At 40.7% G+C, this 25,596-nt stretch overlaps 1 protein-coding gene across 2 annotated transcripts in view; it reads left to right on the forward strand.

The window, feature by feature from the left end:
• The first annotated feature begins 1,538 nt into the window (after positions 1-1,538).
• Positions 1,539-25,596, forward strand: part of vegfc (vascular endothelial growth factor c) — a 60,426-nt gene continuing 36,368 nt past the window's right edge. The window contains exons 1-2 of one of the 2 annotated variants that reach the window (XM_041037207.1): positions 1,539-1,962; positions 24,170-24,413. In XM_041037207.1, the coding sequence (XP_040893141.1) occupies positions 1,846-1,962; positions 24,170-24,413 (361 nt within the window). In that variant the 5' untranslated portion in view covers positions 1,539-1,845. Of the gene's footprint in view, positions 1,963-3,723; positions 3,856-24,169; positions 24,414-25,596 lie in introns of those variants that run through there. The other variant, XM_041037208.1, reaches the window with a different exon arrangement.

The following is a 25,596-nucleotide window of genomic DNA, read 5'->3' on the forward strand; positions in this document are numbered from 1 at the left end:
ACCTGGAAGATATGAAGAATTTGCCTGTTTATCAGAAGTAATGAATTAATTCTGACATCATTTCTATAAGTAGGTCTGTTGACGAAAACAGATTTTAATGTGTTTATATTATTCCTGGTATCTGCATAACAAGATGGATGTAAGCAGAGAGCCAGTTAAAGTCTGAGAGGTCAGTGTTTCCATCTCCAGACCTGACACACCACCAGTGTCAATGACCTGCTGTGCAACTACACATAACTGTCCCTGCAGGGTCCATCCTTCTTTATGTAGCTGTGAAGTCATGAACAAGAGTGTTATAATGTCTCTGTTGATGTGTGTCTCATGGACACGATGCGGTCTGAAATCAGGATAAATATTAAGTCAAACTCCAGTCAAGGTTATTGTCCTGGAAAGATAAGTGTAGAACAGCAGAATTAACCTGACTGCATACCTGAGCAGATTATGAGACCGAGAGCATTAGTGCACTGGGACTTTACAAAAAAAAAAAAAAAAAAAAAAAGGGAGACATGTCCGGTGGATGCTGGTTTGACCGCTTCTCTTTTTCTCCACTTAATGCTCCGACTCACATGTTAAGTAGCGGGGAGCAGTGTGAAGTTATACAAAAGACAAAATGCATGACTTCCTTCGGACATTGCGCAATAAAACTACGTGGAGTTTCCATAACATTTGGGACATCTACAGCAAAACGTTCTACGGTCAAGCCCGAATTTATTCATACCCCTTGACTTAAAGTTACTTTTATTCAACCAACAAGTGTTTTCTTGTTTGGAAATGACACAGGCGTCTCCCAGAAGATAATAAGATAATGTACAAGAGGCATCGTCATTGTGGAAAAAAAAATATTTCTCAGCTTTTATTTACATTTAAAAGTAACTTTAAGTCAAAATTTTCCAGGGGTATGAATAATTTCGGGTACACAAGGGTATGTTAATAAACATGCAACAGTGAAAGGCTGTCCTGAGCTGAAAACACTGAGACTTTTAGGCCAAATAGAAAAGAAATAATTTGAATAAAATCAATAATTAATTAATAAAAGCCTTTATCCAATCACCTTGGGTCTCTGGACTCTGCTTTGATGATGTGCCCAAGTGTCCTTCATCATGAACTTCTGAAACAAAGGCATCCAAGCAAAGAACAGCTGTCACTGTGATGAGCACCGTTTATTTGACTATCTGATATCTTTGCGAAAGAGTCACCAGATCATATGGTTCATGACCACCAGACAGTAATAACCAATAATGAAATAATTTATTAAAACTGTAATATTTAAATAAAAAAAAAGTGAAAGTCTGATTCTTTTCATGAGTGCCTGAATGAGTGAGTAAAGAGGTGAAGGGGCTGTTACCAGCGCCTTTGATGTAATTCCCATCAGCTGGCGATAGAGGCCAGTAGAAAATATCGATCACTCTGAGCATGACTCTTTCACAGGTGCCCCTTCAGAGATGTGACCAGTTGTGCGCTTTTATTTTGAAGGCGGGCAGCCCGTTTTCCTATAATTTTGCGCCTTAACGGGTGCGGTTGACGCAGCAGACTCCTCTGACCGGATTTATCTGTTTCCATATGACCGGGCTTACTTTCACAGCGGGGTTCATACTGCAATACTGGACCTTGACAGAGAGACAAAGAAGAGAGAGAGAGAGAGAGAGAGAGAGAGAGAGAGAGAGAGAGAGAGAGAGAGAGAGAGAGAGAGACAGACAGACAGACAGACATAGAGAGAGAGAGAGAGAGACTAAATAAGACTGTAATCAGCGGCAGAAGAAGAGGGCAGCGCAGACACTGGGGAGGGTTTTTTAAATATCCATATCTATGCTTCTCGGATCATAAACACTTGAGGACTTTATAAACATGCACCTACTGGGAATATCTCTTTTATTGGCTTATCTTCTCTACTCCAACCTCGCCAGCGACTTCAGCTACAGCGACTATCCTGATTATTACGAGCAGGAGCGGGTGGACGAGCCGGTAAGTTTGAGAAAGAATCACCACAACTTGTTTTAAGTGAACCTGGATGTCTCTCTGTGTATGTGTGTGTGTCTGTGTGTGTCCGTATACTCACAGCACAAGTATACATGTGCTTTAATATTTCACCTGATCCTGTCAGAGAGAGGGGTCCAGGGGCCACAAGGGTCCATCATGTGGTTTGATAAAATCATTTGAATAAAGGCTGTAAAGGCCATTTAAAACCTTGGTATGAGGCACTTAAACCAGAGTGCTCTCACTGTGAGTAATTCTGAAATTAAGAAATCGTGTTTTAATTTATTAAAGGGGCGCTACAAATATTTTACACATGAATTTAAGTTTTGTCATCAGGTGGAAAAGTAACTGATGATATCAGGATTTTTTTTTTGTGATCTGGAGGTGCGGAGGTTTAAGGGAAAGGCTGGTGAGTTTAATGAAAGATGCCACTGACTTTTGGTGCTTCACCTTTATTTGGGACTAAAAGTATTAGTTGCTTTAATTTTGACCTTTTTTTATGCTGAAACTCTGGAATACTCCTTTAGTTTGGTTAATGCTGGAAAACAGACACAGACCTGTGGCTTCATCAGTGTGTTAAATCTGCAGCTGCTGTGAATAGAGTAGTTAGGCCTCCACAGGATATTGAGGGGTTTTTTTTGCATCAATGTGCTTTATTCTTAATTATTAACATTTATGAACCAAAAAGCTTGGACGCTCCTCAGGAAATGTGCCTGTATCCTCTTGACATGTACATATATCCAGGGAAAACACACAGATGTGACCAGAACTTACCCAAAAATTGACTTTATTGACCCTGAGCCTGCCTATAGAAGGAGCATGTTCACCCAGATAATGCAGACAAATCCCCAGAAACACCCAGAAAAGTGGCCATATCCTCTGGACATGAAGACTAACTATACGTCGCTAAACTGTTCTCACAGGGTCTGAATAAATAAATAATTAAATACATAAATGAATAAAATATATCCCAGTTTCTCCCCCTCACTCAGTTTTACCAATTATCTCAATTCACCTCCTAAGTTTTATTCCTCTGGTGTGTGTGTGTGTGTGTGTGTGGTGGTTTGGGGGGGCAGGGGGGTTGGCTTTGAAAAAGTGAAAACAAAAGCCCCGTCAGTAACGGTCAGCGCTCAGAACGAGAAGCCAAAGCCAGATCTGTTTGAGTGTATTTTCCTAACTGATTGTAATCATCTGTTCTTGGTGCGCAGGATATCATTAAAGGTTTAGCCTGAGCTTTTTCAGCTGAGCCTCTGGATCTAAGAGGTCAAACGGGGTTTTCATGTATCGTGTTTTAAACTAGGTGTTTAGTGCTCCACACAAAAAAAAGGTAACACTGATGTTAACTGTCTTTTGTTTCAGTGGTTATTATCCATCTGTCAGGTGCTGCAATAGCGGTTGGATTGATACACCATTGAAACATACTTTCCTTTAATGTTATGCCAGCACAGCAGATTTGAATTGAAATGAATTAACAGAGAAACTGAGTGAGGAAGGGAAACAGTGAGAGAGAAAGAAAGAGAGAAAGAGAGAGAGAGAGAGAGCAGTGAACGTTTTCCAAGGGGGAGGATTAGCCAGAGAAAAGAGCCAATGAAGACAAGTGTCACACAGGTCAAGTGTGTGTGTGTGTGTGTGTGTGTGTGTGTGTGTGGCTTCCAGAGACTCAGAATTTGAGCAAGGGGGTGGGGGGGGGGGGATAAGTGCTAAGTAGTATCATGCAGCCATTTGATCATAGTATACTCTGAACTGTGATGATGAGCTTCTCTCTCAGCTCCTGTCTTCAGCCTTTAAAGCCCTCCCAGTCATTCTGTGGAATTTAAATAACACCTGCTCATCTCTGCTGTCAGGTGTCTAAGGATTTACCTTTGGAGATAATGCAGCAGGGTAGGAATGAGGTTTTCAGACGATCATTTCACTTGCTCTCCTCACTTGATTTGCTTTCTTTCATGCTTCAAATGAGTGGTTCTTTCTGTCTTGTTCAGTTTATTGTGGAAAACATATCAGTTTAAAGACTCTTCAACCTTCTTTTTTTAAACTAATTATATAACTAAAACACAGAGACAGGTGATATACAGCGGCATGAGAAAGTATTCAGACCTCTTCACTTTTGCACATTTTATTGTGTTCATATTTTATTGTAGATGAAGATTTCATTTTAAATGGATAAAACATTTGGACATTTTGTCTATCAGTCTACACTCAACAACCCATGATGTCAAAGTTGAAACCATGTTTTCCTGAGTCTCTACAAGCTTTGCACACTTTAAATTTGGGCAGTTTGTCCTATTTTTTCATTGTTATCCATTTAAAATGAAATCTAAACCATACAGTGTGCAAAAAGTGAAGGGTTCTGAATAAAATCTGAAACCTCCCAGCCCTGTGATAGACTGGTGACCAGGATTATTCCCCAGGAAGGACCCTGCTTCCTGTCCAGTGTGAGTGAGGACAGGCTCCAGCCCTCAGTCAGAGTGGTTTACTTGTGATTTGATATACATTTATTGTGTTAGCATCTCATCTTGAGGTCAGTTGGTCGTTTAGACAATTCGTCCATGTACCACTTTGGTCCAGAGTAAATTATTTTCCCAGCTACTAAACAAATTGCCATGGAATTTCAAATTGATATTCATAGTCCCTAGAGGATAATTCCTAATAATTAGCAAGTGTCCCTACTGGGGCAAATTGTCTGTGATGGCTATTACAATCTTTAGCTGCTGCTTGTGGGGCTTTACAAGGACTTGTCAAATGTATATCTATTGCAAAATGAGTCAGTTCTACGCTGGGTGTCTGTGCTCAATCCATAAACCTGAATGAATGTTAACTTCAGTGAATATGAGTTCTGGCCTGGAAGCAGCCATGTTTCAGGGCTGACAGTACTCTATGTAATAAACCAAGATGCACATTGAATCCACTACAAAGCTCGTACGTGCTTCAGCCTGGATCTTCCCTGACTCATTTGACTTACTACACTTGGCTTGTTGCGGAGGAAAAAAATCCCCAGTCAGTCTCTCCAGCGAACCCTGTTGTGTGCTATTTGTCTTCACAACCTTCCCAGCAGTCCCTCTTTGTTTTTTTTTTATCTCTCCTCCATGTTTTCATTGGCTTTCTGTGTCTAGTTTTCCTTTTGACTTGCAAGATCTGAACATTTTTTGTTGCTTCATTGCTTTGGGGCTTTTCTGAGGGTGAGCCCTGTCAACCCACCAATCCTTCAAATAAGATTTCAAAATAACTGTTAGTGGGTAATAATGGTCCTTTACAGAGACCCCTGCCTGGTGCAACTGATGAAAGGACTTTTACCACATATGGCAATATAATAAGACCTAAAAAGTTTAAATAAACACAGCAAAGTACTTAAATGTTAATTTGGTCATATTTGTTGTTACTGGCAACTTGCTGGCCATTATGTGTGACTCATTCCAGAGTGATAGATGCCAGAGATCTGAAATTACAAGGATCTTTGAAAAGTGTAGTTCTCATTAATGTTTTACAAAAACTGTGTCAGGTTTGAATTTTGTTCCATGTAGACGAATATTTCAAAAGTCTTACATTCACCCTCTCTTCTGAAGACCTTTCTTTCTGAACTTTTCATTGCATTCTGACCCACAAAGCTATATTAACAAAACTGGCATTTATATACAACACTTGTTTGGTTGTTTTTTGTACTTGCATACCTGTTCATCACATCTTCCTCTGTAGTGTGTTTTGGACGGAGGTGGAAGTGGAGTGGCTCGGGGGTTGTGCAAATAAATAAGTCAGTCGTCAACAAAAGGTTGCATGTAGTCAGCCTGATCGTGGACTGTGCTACCAGTTTCAACAGGAACACTGCAGATCCAAAAACAAGCCACAGTGATGCAGTTGTGGTGTTTATAGTGGCATAGATCTGCAACTCACAGTCCTAGTCAAATTTATGCCCCCCCGCCCCACTATATTTCATAATTTAGAACATCTACAGAAATAAATGCAAGTGAGCCATTTTTGTATAACCAGAGTATGTTAAAGGTTAAAGCATCGATTTGATTTTCCCCCACTTCTCTGAGGCCTCTTTGTGTCCCAGGCACACATAGTCAGATTTTGCTGCTAGGCAGAACGAATCATCAGCCAACTATTCATCAGCAAACACTCTGATTGGCTAAGCAAAGATCAACTCATAAGGCGGCCTGGGATCAGATTTGGTAAAAGGCTATTTGGCTGCGGGATCAGTAGGATGCCAGTAAGCACACCTCTGTGCACCCTGACAGCAGCAACACTGCCGCTCCCTCACTCTCACTCGCCCAATTACCGCTAGTGAACTGTTAGCTGTTAGCTTGCCCCCTGCAGCTAAAACAATAGAGTTACCTAAAACTGTTAAGGCTGCCCAAATGTCTTTGCTCTTTTACTCAACTGCTGACAAACCTTTCTGTCCTTAACTCACCGTGTCCAACACAAGTTTGTTAACTCTGTTTCACCCTCCCACAGACAACTCTGGCGGCAGTGGGCTACCTAGTGGTTATCCTGTTTAAACTTATTGTTGCCTATAAACAAAATGATGCACTGCATTCCCAAAGAGCTTTACTTTGGTTTCATATGTCTATAAAACATTATCCCAGAAAGACTGTGGCTTATCTATGCCCCACTTGGTTCAGTGTGCAGTGTAGGGTACGGGCCGTTGAGAAGGTTCTTGAGAAGATTCTTCTCAGAAGAGGTTAAAAGCTCTTGTACAACACGGAAAATCTTCACATAAGTGTGTGCCAACCTCCCAGAATGTCAAGGTTTTTGACATTCTGGGTTTTATAACATACCTTGGCATCCTGGTGGTGATGCTTACTACAGTGTCCATCCAAAAAAAAAGTTGTAACAAGCAACATTTTAGACACTGCAGTCATTTGATCCATTTTTTTACTGGAAGGTTTCCCCAAAATATATTGGCAAATGTAAATTATTTATATATGAACACTTTGTTTTGGAGGCAGCATTGGATATTTCAAACCATTCTTCAAAGCACATCACTTTTTTTTTTATTGAATGCATTCTCTTCTTCATCAGACTTTGGTTTCAGTTTGATTTATTAGTTGCTGATATTTATACATGACGTGAATGAAACACTACAGTATGGCGTGAAAATTGGTTTGCAGTAATGAAAAGTGCACAGGATTGGTGGTAAATGGGTAAAAATAGAAAGGAAGTCTTTTGGCATGCCCTGCTGTTTCCATCTGTTTTTCCTTGAATAATACAGTGATCAGTGAATGTCTGAAATCTGAATTTTCCAAAAAGAGGCTGGAGCTGTCTGTGTTAACATGCCAAGCTTTTTACATAACAAAGTGTTACTATTCAGAAAGAGATTTAGGACGCATTTCCTACTGAGCTCATTAAAAAGACATTTTGGTTCTCTTGTTTCTACATTTACAGACGTGTTCATTCTGAATGTTCGATTTTCCATCTGAGTGCACAGAAACAGGGTAAGTTATGTTTCAGGGATGAACTTTTACTTCTGCTGTTCCCCTCCAGGAAACCTTGATAGAAAAAAAAAAAAAACTCTGGCCAAGCTTGGATGAAAAACCTTCCTCCAAGTCAAATGTTGCTGTTATCTTTGAAATCCAATGATGGTTTAAAGTGATAATGGTTTGTAGCAGGGCACCGCAGCTTGCCAAAAAGCTACAACCTTCATGTAATCTGTAGATGACCCTGAACTCTGAAGTACACAGATGAATGTGGTGAAATACCTGACACAACGCCAGCATCCCTCTACTCTGTCTCAATGTCTCCCTCCTGCTCTCTGCAGGCTTATGTTGCTACATCACTCTTCATGGGGAAGATGACCAACAATAGAGCAATATCAGTGCTCCTTCTCTCTTTCTTTAGCCTGTATCCTGACCCACTCATCACTAACTTTCTTTTTCATCTCGCAGTTTCTGTTTATCTTCTATCCAAGTACTTCGTCCCCGTCTCTCTCCCTCTCCCGTTCTCCCCCTCTCGGTCTGTCCATATCTCTTGCCCATATTTCACAACCCCCTGGAGTCTGCAGAAGAATGCAGTGTGTAATTAGCGATTGTTTTGAAGGAATTCTCTGTGATTTCTTAGTGGACATTCCAGCTCAGTTCCATCCCAACTGTGTTATCACTCTAAAAATGTGAAATGATCCTGTAGATTCACACAGTGACTGGTAAAAGCTTTGGTAATGCTCTGAGGAATTCTGATGAGATATGAAGCACATTAAAAACAGAAAGTAGAAAAGGCTGTGTGAGGTCTGATGTGTTTCGGGAGTTTACACTTTCTAGACAAGAATATGCTGATGTTTGGCTGGATGAGTATCTGCTGATTTCCTTCAACTAAAGCAAATGGCCATTAATAAATCCTCCTGTGGAGCTGCTGTGTGGCATCATAAAAAATATTGAGAGTGATGGACTTTTCAGTGTAGCTCTGAACAGCAGTTCAGAGCAGAGTTTTGGCATCTCCTAAATCTTACTTCATCAACTCACTGGTACCGGAGGCAACATCCAGCTCCATCCAGCAGCCTCTTGGATGTCTTTCTTTTTTTTTTTTTGTTGTTGTAATGCCTGGTTGTTTCTGGTCAGGAAGTTGATAGCCATGCTTGTTCCCTCCTGAGGCTATAATGCACATTACACATCAGAAAACAAAACTGTTTGGTGTTGTGCCACCATGGTTTTAATGAAGAAACTAACCAGAGCATCCAACAGTCTTAGTCCAAAAAAAAAAAAAAAGTGTATCCATTCAGCCCCTCTTCCTATCAGATGATGGCACTGATGCCTCAGTTTAAACAACACACTCATAAAAGTCTCTGACTTTACTTGCCTTCATCTTGGCTTTGTTTTTGATATTGTAACGATATGTACAGTTAGTGATTTGGACCTAGGAACAAACTCAGGAGCAGAAGTGACCTTTAACTAGAGGCACTTTACTGTAACTGATACAGTCTCTAATGTTGGAGCGGGCAGCCAGATAATCCAGAACTGCAACAGCGAAGAGATCCAGGGGGAAACCAGAGAGACTGTCCAGCTACGGAGGCTTAACTGGGGGAATCAGTATGGACGTCTTCATTCTCAGTGAACAGTTTTATCATCATCATCATTGTCAGACGGTGGTGGGTATCCTGCTCACCCAAACATGATCTGATCTTTACAGAACAATTAGCTGTTATAGACCTGCTCTGCTGCACCGACCTCCTCAAATGTGTGTGTGTGTGTGTGAGAGAGAGAGAGCGTGTGTGTGTTCATCTCTAATCATTGCAGATGGAAACCAGGTGGATGAGATTACTCACATATGTGTTAGTTATGTCCAGAACTCTCACACACACACCCACAAGCTTAGGTCTATACACTTGACTCTCAATCATCCCTTTTAATTTTATTTTCATTTCTATGCCGTCTACAGTGGAAAGAGAAAAAGCATTATTTCAGTATTGCTTCAGTCAGCTGAGATGATATTTAGTGTCTAGACTCTGATGTCATTGCTCCCCCCCCAGAGTCACACCGAGCTCAGCATAGCAGAAGTCACTGTGATCGCGTCTAAGCTTAACTTAGTTTCTAACAGGACAATGAGTGAGAATGAGAACACAGTTTATGTAAAAACAATTTTGTGCCGTTGAGTCCTGTCTCAGAGCATTGTGTAAACCACATCGCTGTTAGAGGATTAAATATAACTGCATGATATCACAGCTAAAAAAGTTCATCTAAGTTGAATTTGAAAAATTAGTGTAGATTTACTTTGCCCCCCACAACTGAATCCTCTGATCACAATTTGATTCCAGTGAGATGATTTAATTACACTGCAAAGTTTATCCCTTTTACACCCTGGTGTGATCAGGCCAAAGACTCCTCCATTTACTTTTGGGATTATTCAGACAATGTGTAAGCTTTTTTTTTTTTCATGTAAAATCCATCACAGGACTGAAACACAGATAAAACTAATGTAAGCTAATGAAAGCAGATAGCCATCCTCCCTTTCCCTCCCTTTTCTGCCTCCTCTGGCTTTCTTTCCCTCATTCACCACTCCCATTCTCTCCTCCCCTCCCACCCTGACCCCACACCATCTGAAAAAACTTGTAATTAAAAAAAACAAAAAAAAAGATGAATCAATGCAAATGTTAATTGTGGTTTTAGTTATATGGTACCTGGACCTTGATGAGAGACTCTTCCCTGTATTAACTGAATTTGCCGAAATTTAGATGCAATGCCTGAATTTCTCTTTTTTGTTCAGAGTTTTCTTTAAATCACCTTTCATACCCCTCTGTCTGCTTCAGTCCTCTGGGACTGGGTTTGGCTATCCGGTATTAATGCAGGACTTTCTGACTCTTGATGCTCTTTGAACTTTGAAGTATGTGAGGGCTCATTCAGAGGGTTTAGACATCAGAAGGTTAACCAGTTGGTGTTAGAACCCCCCAAAGACCCAAAGACTGACCTGCAGACCTCACCAGTTGACATTCTGTGTTTTAGACTGTGTGGGTCTGAATGGGAGGTGGTGGGGGGGCAACATGAATGGGTGTGAATGGAGGGTGAAAGAGGGTCAGCGGGGATAGAATGCATAATGAAGTGAGGTGGTCACAGCTCATCTTTTTGCTGAGAACTGTCACGACTAGGGCAAGGACTTGGACCCAAATGCATGACCCCACAGACGTAATCAAAAATAATAGTGTTTATTCTAACAAAGTGGCAAAACAAGGATCACCTATAAAGGGGAAAAAGGCACAAAAACACAAAATGCAAAAGCAAAATCACTCTTAGCGAGGAGAAACACGGATCAAGGAGCTAAAACCAAACAAGAAACAAAGTAACAAATAAATACATAACCTGACTGGGGATACGATGACGAGAGGCAAGATGAGAAACAAAAGCAAAAGACATGAGCCAAGGGCAAGAGACAAAACGTGTGACAACAGCATGAGACAAAAACGAACTGACAAGAACACATGGAAGCAATGAGACTTAAATACACTAGGCAATGGGCAACAGGTGAAACCAATTAGGATGGGGCAGACAATCACAAAGGAGGGAAACAAGACAAACACAGGAAGTAGATTAAGACAAGATACACAAGGGCAGTGATTTCAAAATAAAACAGGAACTATAAATAAAAAACTATAAAAAAGAGTTCAAAAGTCCACAAAAGAGTTGTTGGTTGGTTGGTTGTTTTCTTCACTCTGTGCAAACTTTTTTTCCCCTCAGATTAAACTCTTGATACAAACACAGATGATGACACCAGTTTTGTTATGTATGTGTAGAGAAAACTCTCCCAGCCACCACCACCACAGTAACACCAGCTGTCCTCAGCACGCAGCACCTCACATCAGCTGGTGACCTGTGCGATCTACGATGCTTGTGCTCTTCTGAAATCTTTTCTGTAGAATATTTTCACATTCTATCTATGTGTGTTCTTGTTATTCAGTTGCCAGTTTATTAGGCACACCCAACTAGAACTAGTTCAGTCTAATACAATGGTCCTGCCCTTGATCCTCCTTCAGGAAGGTTAGAAAAACTTTTTAGGTCTTGATTCAGCCGTATGATCATGATGACAGTAAACTACAAATAACAGATGTTTCTGTTATTTAGCCAAGCCTCGCTAATATAAATGGGGTGAACAAAATAATAGAAACACCTGTCCGCCACATGAAAATAAAACCTGATCATGTGACACTAATTTCATCATCTCAGAACTGTGAGCTGGAGTTGGTCCACATTCACTCTGAATGACAATCTGCAACTGACCCTGGTTTCAAACCTGAGCCTGCTTCACCACGCTTCACCATTCTGAACATTTCAAAAGACAACATGAATGGGCTCCCACCATCCTCCATGTACACACGACTAATTAGTAATAGAGTGCAGCTGGTGAGACGGGTAATTAGTTACGAGGGCTGATGAGGGGCTGGAACAGAGTGGTGCAAAGCATTTGTCTCTCTAAATGAGACACTCACTGTGAGCAGTAAATTAAGACTGAAGACACTAATCATTATTTTACTCAACAGTGTGTGTCCATGTGTTTACACAGAGTAGCAGTGCAAAGTTTGTTTCTCTTTTCGGGGATTTTTTTTTTTTAGGGCAGTTCAGATAGAGCATATCAGGCTCCGAATTTCAGCACTCAAACTAAATGGTGGAGGATAAATATCAAGCATTGTAAATAGGAAGCATTTTCAGATATAGCTCTAGTGTGACTTGTCATTTCAGGAAAAGCTGAGGTGCAGCCAGTGACATCAGTTACAACTCTACCTCATTAAAATGTGCAGCTACCAGTGTTAGGTTTTGTTTGAGTGTTTAGAGGACCCAGAAGCAGACCACAGGCAGATGGCAGTTTAAGGCTGATTTAATAGGAACTATCAACACAGTTTTGTTAGTTTGAGGAGTTGAGGCAGAGCAGCATGACTGGCAGGTTTCTGGCTAGTGGAGCAATCCTGTACACAGGTGAGTTTCACTGAAGCTAGGACAACCCAGTGTCGAAGTGAAGCCCTGCTCCGGCTTAAAAGGAGTGAGGACAGGAAAATGAGGTGCAGGTGTGCCAACTTCCAGCCAGCAGGGAACCACACCTGTCCACTCTAAAAGCAAGGAACCTCCCACAGGAGGCAGAGGGAAAAAACACCAAAGCACAAGCACACACAAAAAACAGTCCAAACCCCATATACATAACAGCCAGGACCTTAACACTGAGACTACTAAAGGCTGCTGTCAATGGTCTTAGTTACACCTACATGTAAAAATTAAGAACAGTATATTGTCTCTTTTCCTTTTGTCTTTTCTCACATCTTTGTGAGTAAGATGGAAGGAGGGAAAGCAGATGCCAATTACTGATGATATCTGCACAGGTAGATCAGCTGTTAGTGGGTGTCAACTGCTCAATAGTGACATGTTGCTTTGGAGACTGTATTTGCACAGATAATGTGATGATATTAAACTTTTCTCTCACATAGAAACAGCAGCAACACAACAGGTTTTATTCCATTTTCTTTCCATTCCATTGGGTTTTAATGCTTCCATGCTGTGATAGAAACTGAAAATGGGTTATTTTAGTTCTTTCTATTTTCAGAATATCTATATCAGTTTGGATTCAAAGCCAAAGACTCTGTAAACATGTCCACCTTCTTTTTGTTTACAAGTTTCAATTCATTAAACTAGTGAAATGGAAGACTCACTTTTGAAATCACCAGTTTATGTTCTGACTAAACGGATAACAGATTTTTTTTGTTTTGTTTTTTTTAATCAGGATTTGGTGCTGTGCTGAGACCTGTTGTCTCTGGACACACTCATCGGATCATTTTAATTCAATTCAATTTTATTTATATAGAGCCTTCCACAATCATCATTTCCAGTACTTATGTAAATACTTTAATGAGAACTGTGAAAGGAATAAACACTAGTCTGTGTAACCTTTTCTTAAAGATACTAATCATCAGCTAATGGTAAGAAATTGCCATTGAACTGTCATTCATTCATTCATTCCTTCCTCTGCTGTGTGTTGTGATACCATCAGCAGTAATCAGCTGTCTGAGTCTGACATCTGAACTCTGTGTTCACTGTCGTATTTGTGGTATTTTTGTTTGCTATTTTTATTGAATGTCTCCTAATTTTTCACTCCAGTACTTTGTGAAATTTAATAATTACTCTACAAAGTGTAGAAGCTGAAACACAAAGGCACAACTTCTACAAAGTGTAGAAGTTGTGCCTTTGTGTTACTCCATTTAGAGTGTAGTTGGACCCCCTGCCAGTTTTCCATCCAGCCTGTTATCCAGCTATGCTGCTTTAATTCCTCCTCACTGCGAGTTGTTCTGTCTCCATGTTCTTTTTTTGCATGTGACACCTAAACCTTTATTTACATCATTCCTTCTTACCTCAGTAAGAGCTGCAACTCTTCCAACAAAATTTACATATGGGGATTGTTTAACCTTCTAATCTAATCTAATCTAATCCAATCTAATCTAATCTAATCTAATCATTTCTCACGTCTCTGCAGTTCTTCATTGCCTCCCTAGGTATTTCTTAAACTGCACCTTGCTCTGTTCCATATGAAGTATAAAACATTTTTTTATACTCATGTAAAGAGTTGCAGATGTTTTCTCTCTCTCTGTCTGTCTCTTGCTCTCTTTCTTCCTGTGTGTGTGTGGACAGCTGGTTTAACACTCAGAGGGAAAAAAAAAGAATCAATAGGCAGTTAAAATTGAAATGTGACTTAAACTGACACCGTTGCCATGGCATATATGTGGCACATACCTCTGTACTTAAACCTAAACGTGTGTGTGCATGTACACTTGTGAACATTTGTGAATATATGCGTCAGTGAGTGGATGTATTAGAGCAGAGTCTGTGTCAGGGTCCAAGTTAGCAAACCTACACCAGCAATTATCTTTGAATCAGTTGTGGAAACTACCTGACCATTAATGTTGACATGTGACCTGCCTGCAGAGCTCAGAGCTGCTACGGGTGCTGGGAAGTATGGGTAATTGCTATGGGAGCCAGGTTACTATAGGGATGCACAAGAAGCAATGACACACATTTTCAAAATAAGTAAGTCTCTCACTTTACTCGTGTTTGCACTGCTCAGTCCAACTCACATCTCTCCAAAATCCCAAGATAAAAGGTTTGGTTAAGTTGAGTTTAGATTTAAATACAGACCCAAACACAACTTTTAAAACATTTTAGGGAGAGTGTGTACTGTTAGATTGAACGGTTCTTGCCAATCAATCAACCAGTCTGTAGAATGTATTAAATGCCTTATTATCAGTCAGTTAAATATGTGTACCGGTCCTCCAAATGAAAGACAGAATTCAACAGACCAGTTAACAGGATAATGCAGCTCCTTAGTGTGTTCCACAAGTGTTAAAACCACTGTTTCGGAAATAAAATTGTTTTATAATCTGATGATATTATACATAATTGTGGGTTAGGTTCAGCCACAAAACCGACTCGTTTAGGGAATGACTTTGGTTTAGGTTGAAAAAGAGCTGTTTAGGTTGTTGTCATGGTTACAGTAATAACCGTGGTTGAAGCTGGGGAACGATCATGGTTGTGGTTAAATAAAACCAAGGCTGATTGTTGGTAGGAAACACTGAGCAGTGGCATCCTGTGTTAAATGTACATGTAGTTTACTGTATTTGCCTTTTTAAACCTGCCATAGAACCAAATCCTCCAGAACATATTTTACATTTTTACCTGCTGTGGTGCCACATATTTTTCTAAATACAGAGATGTCTTAGCTGTATCCCTCAAAATTAGAAATATAAAAAAGTTGCACAAAATAACTTTAAACCACAATAAATTTGGGTGTATTCATTGGCTAGTCTTTGAGATACACTCAAATTTATAAACTAAGACAAAAACAAAATGAACACCCGCTATCTGGATTATACTAGTTTTATTGTGTGCGCTGTTTATGGATTTTTTGCGACTTTTTACTGGTTTTCTGCACACCCACTCGTGGAAGAGAACAGCTCTCTGAGACATGTTTAAAGTTTGATATGTAAGTGTTACTCCTCCGGTTTAATATGCAAAAAGAATTATTGCTCTATCTTATGTGGTTGCAGTTTTACCGGCATTTAAAAACTGATATGCAAAAGAGATCGCCGGCGCTCCCGTCGGTTTAAACCCCTTAAAGATTGCCGGCGCTCCCGTAGGTTTAACAGGGTTAAATCACAGTCACACCACTGCCTGCTTTGCTGCTGATGGACAGGCGTCATAATTCCTGGGGCAGCTGGAAGACTTTGTCTCTGAGACAAAACCATGTTTTGGACATATGCTCAAAAGACTTTGAAGGACAGTCTCTGACTGTTCACACAGCAGCATCTGTCTGCATTGCAGGTGTAAAACAAAGCATGATCATATTCCACTGCTGCACACCAAACTAACCCTAGATCCAGATTTCTGAATCATTGCCCACATCACCAGTGATATCAACCATGCTCCACCAATCAGAGCTTTGTAGGCGGGATTAACAAGTGAAAACATCATTAAGCGGCAACAAGCCTGTATACTGACACCTCCAGTCAACCTCTACTGCAGCTTCTGTGTTGAATTAAAGGGACATGGAAACAGTTCGGGTAGGGTGTTTGGTTAGGTTAGGGGTTGATTAGGGAAAAAACCATACAACTTAATCACCTTCTCCCAAGTATGAACACAGTGTCAGTGTGAATGAATGCCAATCTACCCATTGGATTTCTGTGTGAGAAGAGAAGACTTTGGCTGATCATCTAAAACATCATGTTTCATCCAGTGGGGGTCATCTACATCCACAACAGCTCTGCAATAATCAGAGAGATGAGATTGAAGAACCAAAAAGTACTTTCAGCCTCCATAATACGTTCAGACTAATGAGCTGGTTCCTGTGAGTCGCTGACTGTTTACTGTTGAGAGACACTTAAAGTCTGAAACTGTTTGCGGCTGTAAACATTTCTTGCAGCAGTGAATGACATCAGCGGTTGTAGTTGTGCAAGGCAGCACGCTGCAGTAACACATCGGCCGCATAAACGCGTGTGTGTGTATTTGTGTATGAGGGCAGACCACGATCAAACACTTGACTTTTAAACAAACACACAGGAGTGATGAATTTTTAGCTCTAATACACACACACACACACACACACACACACACACAGAAGCAAAACACAAACTACTGACTCTGGGGGAGACCACCAAGCTAGTGGTTTGTATGGCAAAGAAAAGCTATGGTTACTGACTAAATACACACACTTCTCAGCATGTAACACGTACGTACATTCACAGGAATGAAACCAGACGCTTAGGCAACACTGTCTGTATCTATAAGGCTATGGCTCATTATGTTTGACTTTGTCACTGAACCACAAGATCTGTTTCTACTCACTGACTAACTCACTAAAGAACTACTGTTTTGGTAGTTTTGAAGGTTTGATAATGTAAGGTCACCAGTATGAATCCACAGACCATTTGGGAAAATGGGCTGGAGAACTACAGGAGTGAAGACATGCAGAGATTCAGGAAGTTAGGGTTAGTTCAGCTAATTCAAAGAGCTTAGACGTCCAGGTCTGAAGTCCAGAGTCAGATAATATCAGCTGCCTTTTAATGGCTGTAAACTGCTTTTAAAGCCTTTAAAGCATTTCCTTTTTTTTTTTTTTTTTTTTGGGCCTCGTGTAAGAGGCAGAGTGAGCTGTAAACACAACATTCAAACTCGCCAAAGTCGCCTGATAACTGTGAGTCAGATGTTTTTATTTTAACTCTGATCATATTATTATCACTGTTACATGATCTTGGCATCAGTATTTCATCACTTACTCTCTGTCTCCTTTGAACAAGCTAGTGTATAATATAATATAATATAATATAGTATAATATGACACAATACAATGGCTGTGAGCTGCACATAAAACATTACATATATTTTATCACAGTGTCCTTGATGGTTTATGTAATGTCTTGAAGGCCATGTTGGATTTCCTGTCTTTGATGTGCTGTGTGTTTGAGTATCTGTGCTCAGCCATCAGTTTCCCTCTAGAAACGTTTCACTGGCTCTGCCTCCTTGTCAGAAATATCCAATTCAGAAAATTCAGAATAGAGAAATCGCTCAGTTGTGTATGACCCACCTTTCATATGAACATATACACATACTTCAACTAGATAATGGCGATTAAATCATCTCCATGAAAACTGAGCAACCTCCATCATCAGACTGTGACATGCAGATGAAAATTCTGGAAAAAGCTTGTCAGTGGGTTTTGAGTCTTTATTTGTCCAGCAAAAATATGTGACGTATTTTTTTTGTCCTGTTTTACCCAAATAAACTTGAAGTTCTGAAACTAATCAACTTAAGCTGGATGTTTTTATCTGTGTAGAATAACCAAATACACAGAGATGAATAAGGTCTCTGCAGGACTCATTAGTCTTTGAGCCCATTTAGGCTTTAACATGTATCTGGACATTTACGACAATCTGAACACAGTAAAGTAAAAAAACACACTAATGTACAGAGTGTTTTACATTATCTCTTTGATTTTAAACAGATTTGTGAGCAGCGATAAATCTTCCAAAACACCAGACAACAGAGATACAGGACTCTTGGGATGTACAGTAAATCCTGGACCTCTTCCCAGAGCCTGAGGGTCAGGTACAGCCTGTGTGGATGAAACGCTCAGGCAAACCTGAGACGTGGAGCTCCCAGACAGAGTGAATGAGCGTCAGGTGCTGACATCATGCGCTAGAATGGCGTTCTCTGGTTTCAAGCTTTGGGGAGTCTCAGAATCACAAACATCACGTGGGCCGTCTGACGCGTGCAGCTGTGTGACAGCTGTCTGGCCTTTCATCTCAAACTTTTGTGTTTACATTTGTTCAGTCCGCTGCTTTTTCCAGCTTGTCACCTGCAACCCGTTCTTCCTGTAGGTCTATCTAACTTATTTTGTCTGATTTAATCAAACTCTGATGTGTGTGCCTGTTTGGTTCAGGTTGGTTGAGCTTGTGGGAAATCTGTTAATCAGACCCTGACGTGGACTTAACAACCAGACAAAGACAGCTCTCAGTTTGATGAGGTTCATTTGTGGTGTCAAAGCAAAGCAGACCAAACACAGGATTGGTCTGCTGCCGCAGATGTTTATAGATATTTTTAAATTCAAAATCTAATCTCGAAGAGAGAAAAATCTCTGATCTGAAATCTCTGACGTGTGCTGGCAAGAGTGACGGAGCAACACTGTTGAGAGTTTTCCCGTAATTCCTATTAGATGTGTTGCAGTGTGACACAATTTAAACACATTCATCGTACTATTCCCTCCTTCCTCCCACTCCTCTTTTTCTTTTCAACACACAGTCACTGTCATCTGGATGTGTACAGTACACTGACTGTTGATAAAATCCAAGGCATGATGATCTGCCTGTACTGAGTGCAATCCCAGACACACACACACACACAGAGTGAGGAAAAAGACAGACAGAACTGGGCTTAATATTTAGAAACAAATAGCTTCTCCGTGACAGCAGCACTTATTTCCTCTGCTGATCATATTACTCACATCTTTTATTCCTTCATTCTGTAAACGATCATAAATCCAAAGTGAGCTTGCCAAAAATAGTGAAGGCATCATGTTGTGCAATGTTTGGCTTGTTTCAGCACACTAATAGCAGTACAGTGACTGTATGGGTAGCAGTGTCACTCTGTCTGTCAGTCAGTCAGTCGAGACTGAAATATCCCAAAAGCTAATTTACACACAGTCATGGTTCCCAGAGGATAAATCCTTCTGACTCTAGTTTTCCTTAAAATTTGTGCTTCAGATTGAAATATCTCAACAACTACTGGATGAATTCCTATGAAATTTCCAACATACATTCACTGTCCCCCAGACAATAAGTCCTTATGACTTTTGTGGTCCTCTGGCTCCTTCACCAGCTGGTACAGTATGCAGCAGACTTCTCTTTGTCAGTGCATGTATTTCTGTTCTTGTTTTCCATCCATTGTCTATACCCACTTTTTTCTGTGCATTGTTGGTTTGAGCCTGTTCGAGCTCACACTGGATGAGAGGTTGTTGTTCTGCTGTTTCTTGTTTGACTGACTTTGCTGGAGGCTGATTCTTTAACTGTAAACACATATTGCATATATATTTGTGCAGCGACTCCTGCTTCCATTTACAGGATCAATATACACACTTATAGAAATATAGGACATGTATGGATGTTCATTTTTTCCCTCAGCAGCATGTGATCTGACTTTCATATGTTGCTGTGGTTGTGGGTTCTGTATGTGTGTTAGCTACAGAAGATGTATTTATATTCATACATGAAATAGCACATTGTTTCATATTTTTGACCGGACCTTGAACTGATTGTCTACTAATGTTAGTGGCTTAGTGTGTTTGTATGTTTGCCAGTTGTGTTTAGTTATCTCAGATCTAAGTTATTTTGACCACACATCTGTATTTTAGTGCTTGTCTCTCTAAGAATCAATCTTTTGTAATGGTTTGATCAACTAAGATCAACTGATCTTGAGTTTGTATGTAAATCTATCCAGGTTTATTTTATTCTTTTCATGTTTCCTGTGTTTTATTTTCTTTTTCTGGATTTAGTTATATGACAACACAGTGAACTATGCTTTGAATATTACTGATGAACAGTGGTTCTAACTAGGGATGTCAAGTCTTGTTGGTCCCGGCTGTGGAAGTGTGAGTCAGTGGTGCTGCCTCCTCAGTGTTTTGTGCACTTAGCCTGGTTCATAAGAGAGAGACAGGAACAGTAACAGATTCATTAATATCAGAGTTTAGAGGCTCGACAACGTTAAGCATCAGACTCACAGTCATTTGAAGCAGTGAGCCCAGATCCTTTTCCACATTCACACACTCTAATTTTCCCTTAGATATGCAGACCCCTGCTCTTGCATAGCCACAATATTAGCTGATACCTATCCACAAAAATAAGCCCAGATCGTTCCTGATACCAGTTGGCTCAGTGCAGCTGAGTCGCAGAGTTTGGACATGAATCTAAAAACTTACAACGTGCTTTTTGAAAACTGCAGCAATTTAGAAAATGCACAGTTTGACGTTAATAGGCTAAAACGCATAAAACTACCAACATGGCTTTGATAGGCTGCCAAACACATTCAGATGTTTTCATTTGTTGTTCCAAAACAATTTCAAGCCTTCAGACCTTCAAACAGGATAAAAGGCCAAAAGGGTGAATGTGGTCATTCCGGTGGTGAAGTCCTGATCTCAGTCAGTCCATTGAGTCCTCAGGCAGCTCTGTAAGACGTGGTTCAGTCTTTAAAGCAGGAAGCTGCAGTTCCTCCGTCAGGTGACAACAGAGTCTTATTTAGAGCTGCTGTGATCGCAATTGTTTGTTTCGTTTGCTTCTTTTAGCCGATGTGAGAAAATACTTTTTCCCACATGAAGGGACTGTGTGTGTGTGTGTGTCCAAACACACAAACAGAAACACATAGAATCAGGGGAAACTGAGACAGGACACATACAGAAAGACAAACACACACATACACACACATACACAGATGGAGGAAATCCAGACAGGATATATACATGTAAAAAAAAATCTGTGCAGACAGAAGCACAAACACAAAACATGCATATACATTTAGAAACATAAAAAAAAAATTACATTGGAGAAAATGTTGCGTTGTGTGTGTTATCACAGCACTGACTGTAAACAGTTACAGAGGCTGTAAAACACAATGGACTGCTTCACTCTGTCTGTTTCACTAGCCTCTAATACAAAAGGCCAGTCAGTGTGTTGTGTGTGTGTGTGTGTGTGTGTGTGTGTGTGTGTGTGTGTGTGTGTGTGTGTGTGTGTGTGTGCGTGTATGTGTGTGTGACGACCTTGCTTGCAGCAAATAGTCATATTGTTCCTGTCAGACTGATTGTGTGAACGTTAAATTGTCTGTTTATTTTAAATAGTACAATGGCAAATATCTAATTGTACTGAAGGACAGGAAGTGAGATAACATTCACATACACGACCCATACATTTGTCAGAGAAGAAGAATTAGGTGAATTGTGAACTGAATTGGAACATTGGACAATGACACAACTCGCGGATGTCCTCTGTCTGCCAACTTCAGTATTACTTTACATTCATTTACATGAATCTCTTGGTGTAGATGTACATTCTAGTCTGAGTCCACCTGTCAGTCCAGCACTTTGGTCCTGAATGAAAGAACTGATGAATAAATAAATGATTATCAGCATTAATAGTGTTGTTTGGTTGAAAATTGACTTGAATTTATTAAATAATGTCAGACAGGTAGAGACAGGACAGAAACCAGTTGTCTTGTACAGAATTATGGGGGTTGGGCTGGGGGTTAATGGACTAAGGCATTTCATGAAACACCTTGATGAAAGACCACACAGTAGTATATAAGCCCAACACAATGCAGCTTTAATGGCTTCTGACTGATCAGAAAACATCTGCAAACTCGTGCTGACCAGAACCACGTACAATCAGCAGCTGGATTTAATAATAGTTTAGCTTTGCAATCATGCTATTGCAATCACAGTCTACTATCAGAAACACTGTGGTCTGTCCACTTCATTTCCATAAACAAACAGTTTGATTGACAGCTTTCACACCAGCCTAAACAAACTGCAGGAAATGGGCAAATGCACCAGAGTTCCTTTCACTAACCAAACAGGTTAGAGGTTAAATATAACCCAGTCACGTTTGGCTCTTTAATTTGTGTATGCTTTCCACGAGCTGTTTGCTGGTAAAATTCTCTAATGTCTCCAAAAAGCTGAGGATACTGTATTGTACCAGCTTTTGGCTTAAATCAGTCACTGAAGTGGTTTGAAGGGGGTTAGTCTGAGCTACTATTGAAACAGCTGTAACAGAGTACTATTCAAGTGCAGTGGAACTAGCATCATGTCACTAAAAGACTTGTGTCTTTGCTTGTAGTCTCCTTCTGCAGACTTGTGACTTGAATGAAGACCACATCTAATATCTGATGTACATTTACCCGCAAAAACTTTAATTGGAACTTTAATCATTTCACGTGTATGCTGTCAATAGCAACACAGATTATGAATCATTACAATAACGCTGGATGTGCTCAGAATGACACAGAGCTGTGCAGGGAAATTACCCATAAAACATGTGTGTGGGACCATGTACCACAGGTATTTCCCAGACAGCAGTATCAGCTTTCCTCTCACACAGCTCCTGTTTTCACACTTCAGACACTCAGCTCCCTCAGGGCCTGTATGTGTGTGTGAGTGTGTGTGAGTAAGGGGTCGTCTGAATTTAAGAAGTCAGGTCTTCAGATTCCAGTGATTTCTGAATAACATGAGCTCAGATTTGTGATATTTGTGCTGTCATCACATCCACCTGCTGACAGGTAGAAGAGAGTCTTGCAGCTAGGAAGGCAGCAGGTGAGTCTGAGGAGGTGAGCAGTCTGATGATCTCAGAGCAGGCAGGTGAGAATGATCCTGGAGCACAGGAGGTAACAGGAAACATGCAGACGAGAAAGACACACAAGAACACTCAAGCTAGGAGGCCTGAGGTTTTAAGAAAGACTGAACAACCTGTCAAAGACTGGCTACAGGACCAGGGTTTAAATACTGTGCAGCTGACGAGCTGATGAGAGGCAGGTGTGTAAGCTGATGCAACCCAGAGGTGGAGCTGACTGGAGCAGGAAAGATGTAGGAACTGCTGCCATGCCCAGAGAAAGAGAGAGAGAGACAAATGCCTGGTATTGCATTTGTTTGTGCAAGCTACGCGTTGCTTCCTATGCTGTGTGACACAGTCCTCCACAACAGTTAACACACATACACTGCTGCCACCTCATGACTTCTGTTGTTCACTGTACCTAATGTTCATTTTAATTTAGTAATTGTGATGAGCATCGTCTTTTTTTCCATGACAAGATGAGACAAAACCGACACACAGTGTTTGAGCATCTGTCTGAGCACCAAAGCTCAGTCAGACTCTGTGCCTTAAAAGCAGTGTACACTGTAATCCTGTTTGTCCTGCAGTTCTGATTCCAGTCACACGGACACCTTACCTGATGCTCCATGTGCCACACTGATGTTCCTCCAACACTGATGTTTGTTGTTAAAGTCATGAAAGTGCCGTTACATCTGTGGTGACAAACAGCGCACAAAGTGCTCGTTCAAAAACAGGTGCTGATTACACATCAAGTGCATAAAGCACGAGGTTACCAGAGCACATGTGACCTGCAAAACACCTGAAGCCCATGAAAACAGTAAGGGAAAGGTGCCGAGAATTTTAAAAAGTAATCATTATTTCTTTACATTTATTATTATTACTTTGTTAGTTCATGTAGATGCAGCGCTGCAAAGTACAGAAGGGCTGGGTGAAGCTGAATATAGATTTTAGCGTCTGGTGGTTTAGCAGTACACGCTCAGCCTCAGTCACATTTTAAGCGTTTGTTCCGTCATTGCTGCACATTTTTCTTTGCTCTTTTTATTAAAATGACCAAAGTGGCAGTGAAGTTACGTTTCGCATTAGAAACAGATGTGTGTCTGAGACGTCTGTTCCCAGCTCAACGTCTAGACACATTTTCCACCAAAATACCGACGACTGGCTTTGCACTGCCTCATTTGAATCAAACTCACATCCATTTGCACCAGCCCTCCCACCTGTGCGTCATGAACTCATTTGACACCAAAACGCCACACAGGTGTCACTTCACAGATGGAGCTCCGCTTGCGGTTGTTGTTGTTTCGGTTGTTGTTGTTTCACCACAAAAATCTGGCCTGTGTTCTTGGCCAGTTAGAGTGGAGTATTTAACTTGGTGTCTCTTGTCTCTTCCAGGAGTCTCATCCAAAGCCAGACATGGAGCAGAAGCTGCGTTCAGCCTCCAGTGTCGATGAACTGATGAGCCTCATCTATCCTTCATACTGGGCCGCTCTGAAGTGCAGATCCAAGCTTTCTGCTGCCGCTGCCTCCTCGGCCTCCAAACTCTCTCAGCGGCCACAGCCTCGCCGAATGAGGCCGCTGGCCGATACGGAAGAGCCGACATTCGCTGCTGCCTACCTCAACTTGGATGTCTTGAAAAGTATGTTTGCACACATAGGCATGGAAAAATACAAACTGGGTCATCACATCAGCACTGTAAATGCAATTAACTTTATTGAATTAACCAACGAAAAATGGTCTTTGAGATAATACAGTTTGATTTGTTGTCACAAAATGTTTCTGCATCAGTTAGAGCTCCATAAAGGCTGTAGTGACAGAGACTTTCAGTGACTGCAACTCATTTTCCCCAAACCCTGAGAACCATATGCATCATATTATCTTGTTAATTCACATAAAGCTGAGTCTGTTTCTTTGGTGTCAGTCTAATTTGTAAAATGTGGAAGTAGTTATCTCACATAAACAGTGTTCCGGTTTTCAAATGAAAGGAACATGTGCAGAGACTAAGTACTTACAGTATATGATTGACTGTTATGTCTTTAACTGAGTTAAGATTTTCTCCACTTTTCTTTCACTGATCAGGATTTCTCTTTCACTGCCAGTTTTTTTTTTTTTTCAGTTTGGCTGCTGAATTGCTCAGATTCAGGTCTGATGTAAGGCTCTCGTGTGGGCTGGTGTCACAGGGCTCTCTCCCCATTGGTCAGTGGCTTTTCAGGTGACAGCCAGCAGCCAGGAAGTGGTGGAACTCTCTTTATCTTCTGTCTGCTTTCTGCATCGTTGGCCACAAATTCCAAAAGATAATCTCCTTTTTATTTACTTTAAAACAGTTTTATATGCGACTCCTCATATACAGATGGGCAGCGAGCGCAGAGAGTGATTGTGACAGGTAGCTGTGGTACTTTCCGTGTCACCCACATTAACTGGTTAGCTTCTTCAGTAAAGTGGTAGCTGTTTGCCTGGTTCACTGATTCATGGACTCGTGGAAAACAACATGACATTGTTGATGCACGTGTGACCTCTGTGTCTGCTGCTGGGACGCACTGCTTCCTTTGGTTTTACTACAACAGGTATGGAGCCTTTATCATAAGTAACGCCAGTGTCATGCGAATGCTTTATTTGATAATAAGAATAGTATTAAACAGTAATAATATAAGAAATAGTCACAATAAAGTTTATTTATATAGCACTTATCAAAACCAGCAGTTACAAAGTGCTGTAAAGTGTTGTTCCGAGTAAAAATGCAGATACAGTCCCAGAGATAAGATGGAGATTATTTGTGATTAATTTGCTGAGGACAGATTAACACGGCATCCAAATTGTTTCTG

Source organism: Toxotes jaculatrix, chromosome 4, assembly GCF_017976425.1.
Source record: "Toxotes jaculatrix isolate fToxJac2 chromosome 4, fToxJac2.pri, whole genome shotgun sequence".
NCBI lineage: Eukaryota > Metazoa > Chordata > Actinopteri > Toxotidae > Toxotes > Toxotes jaculatrix.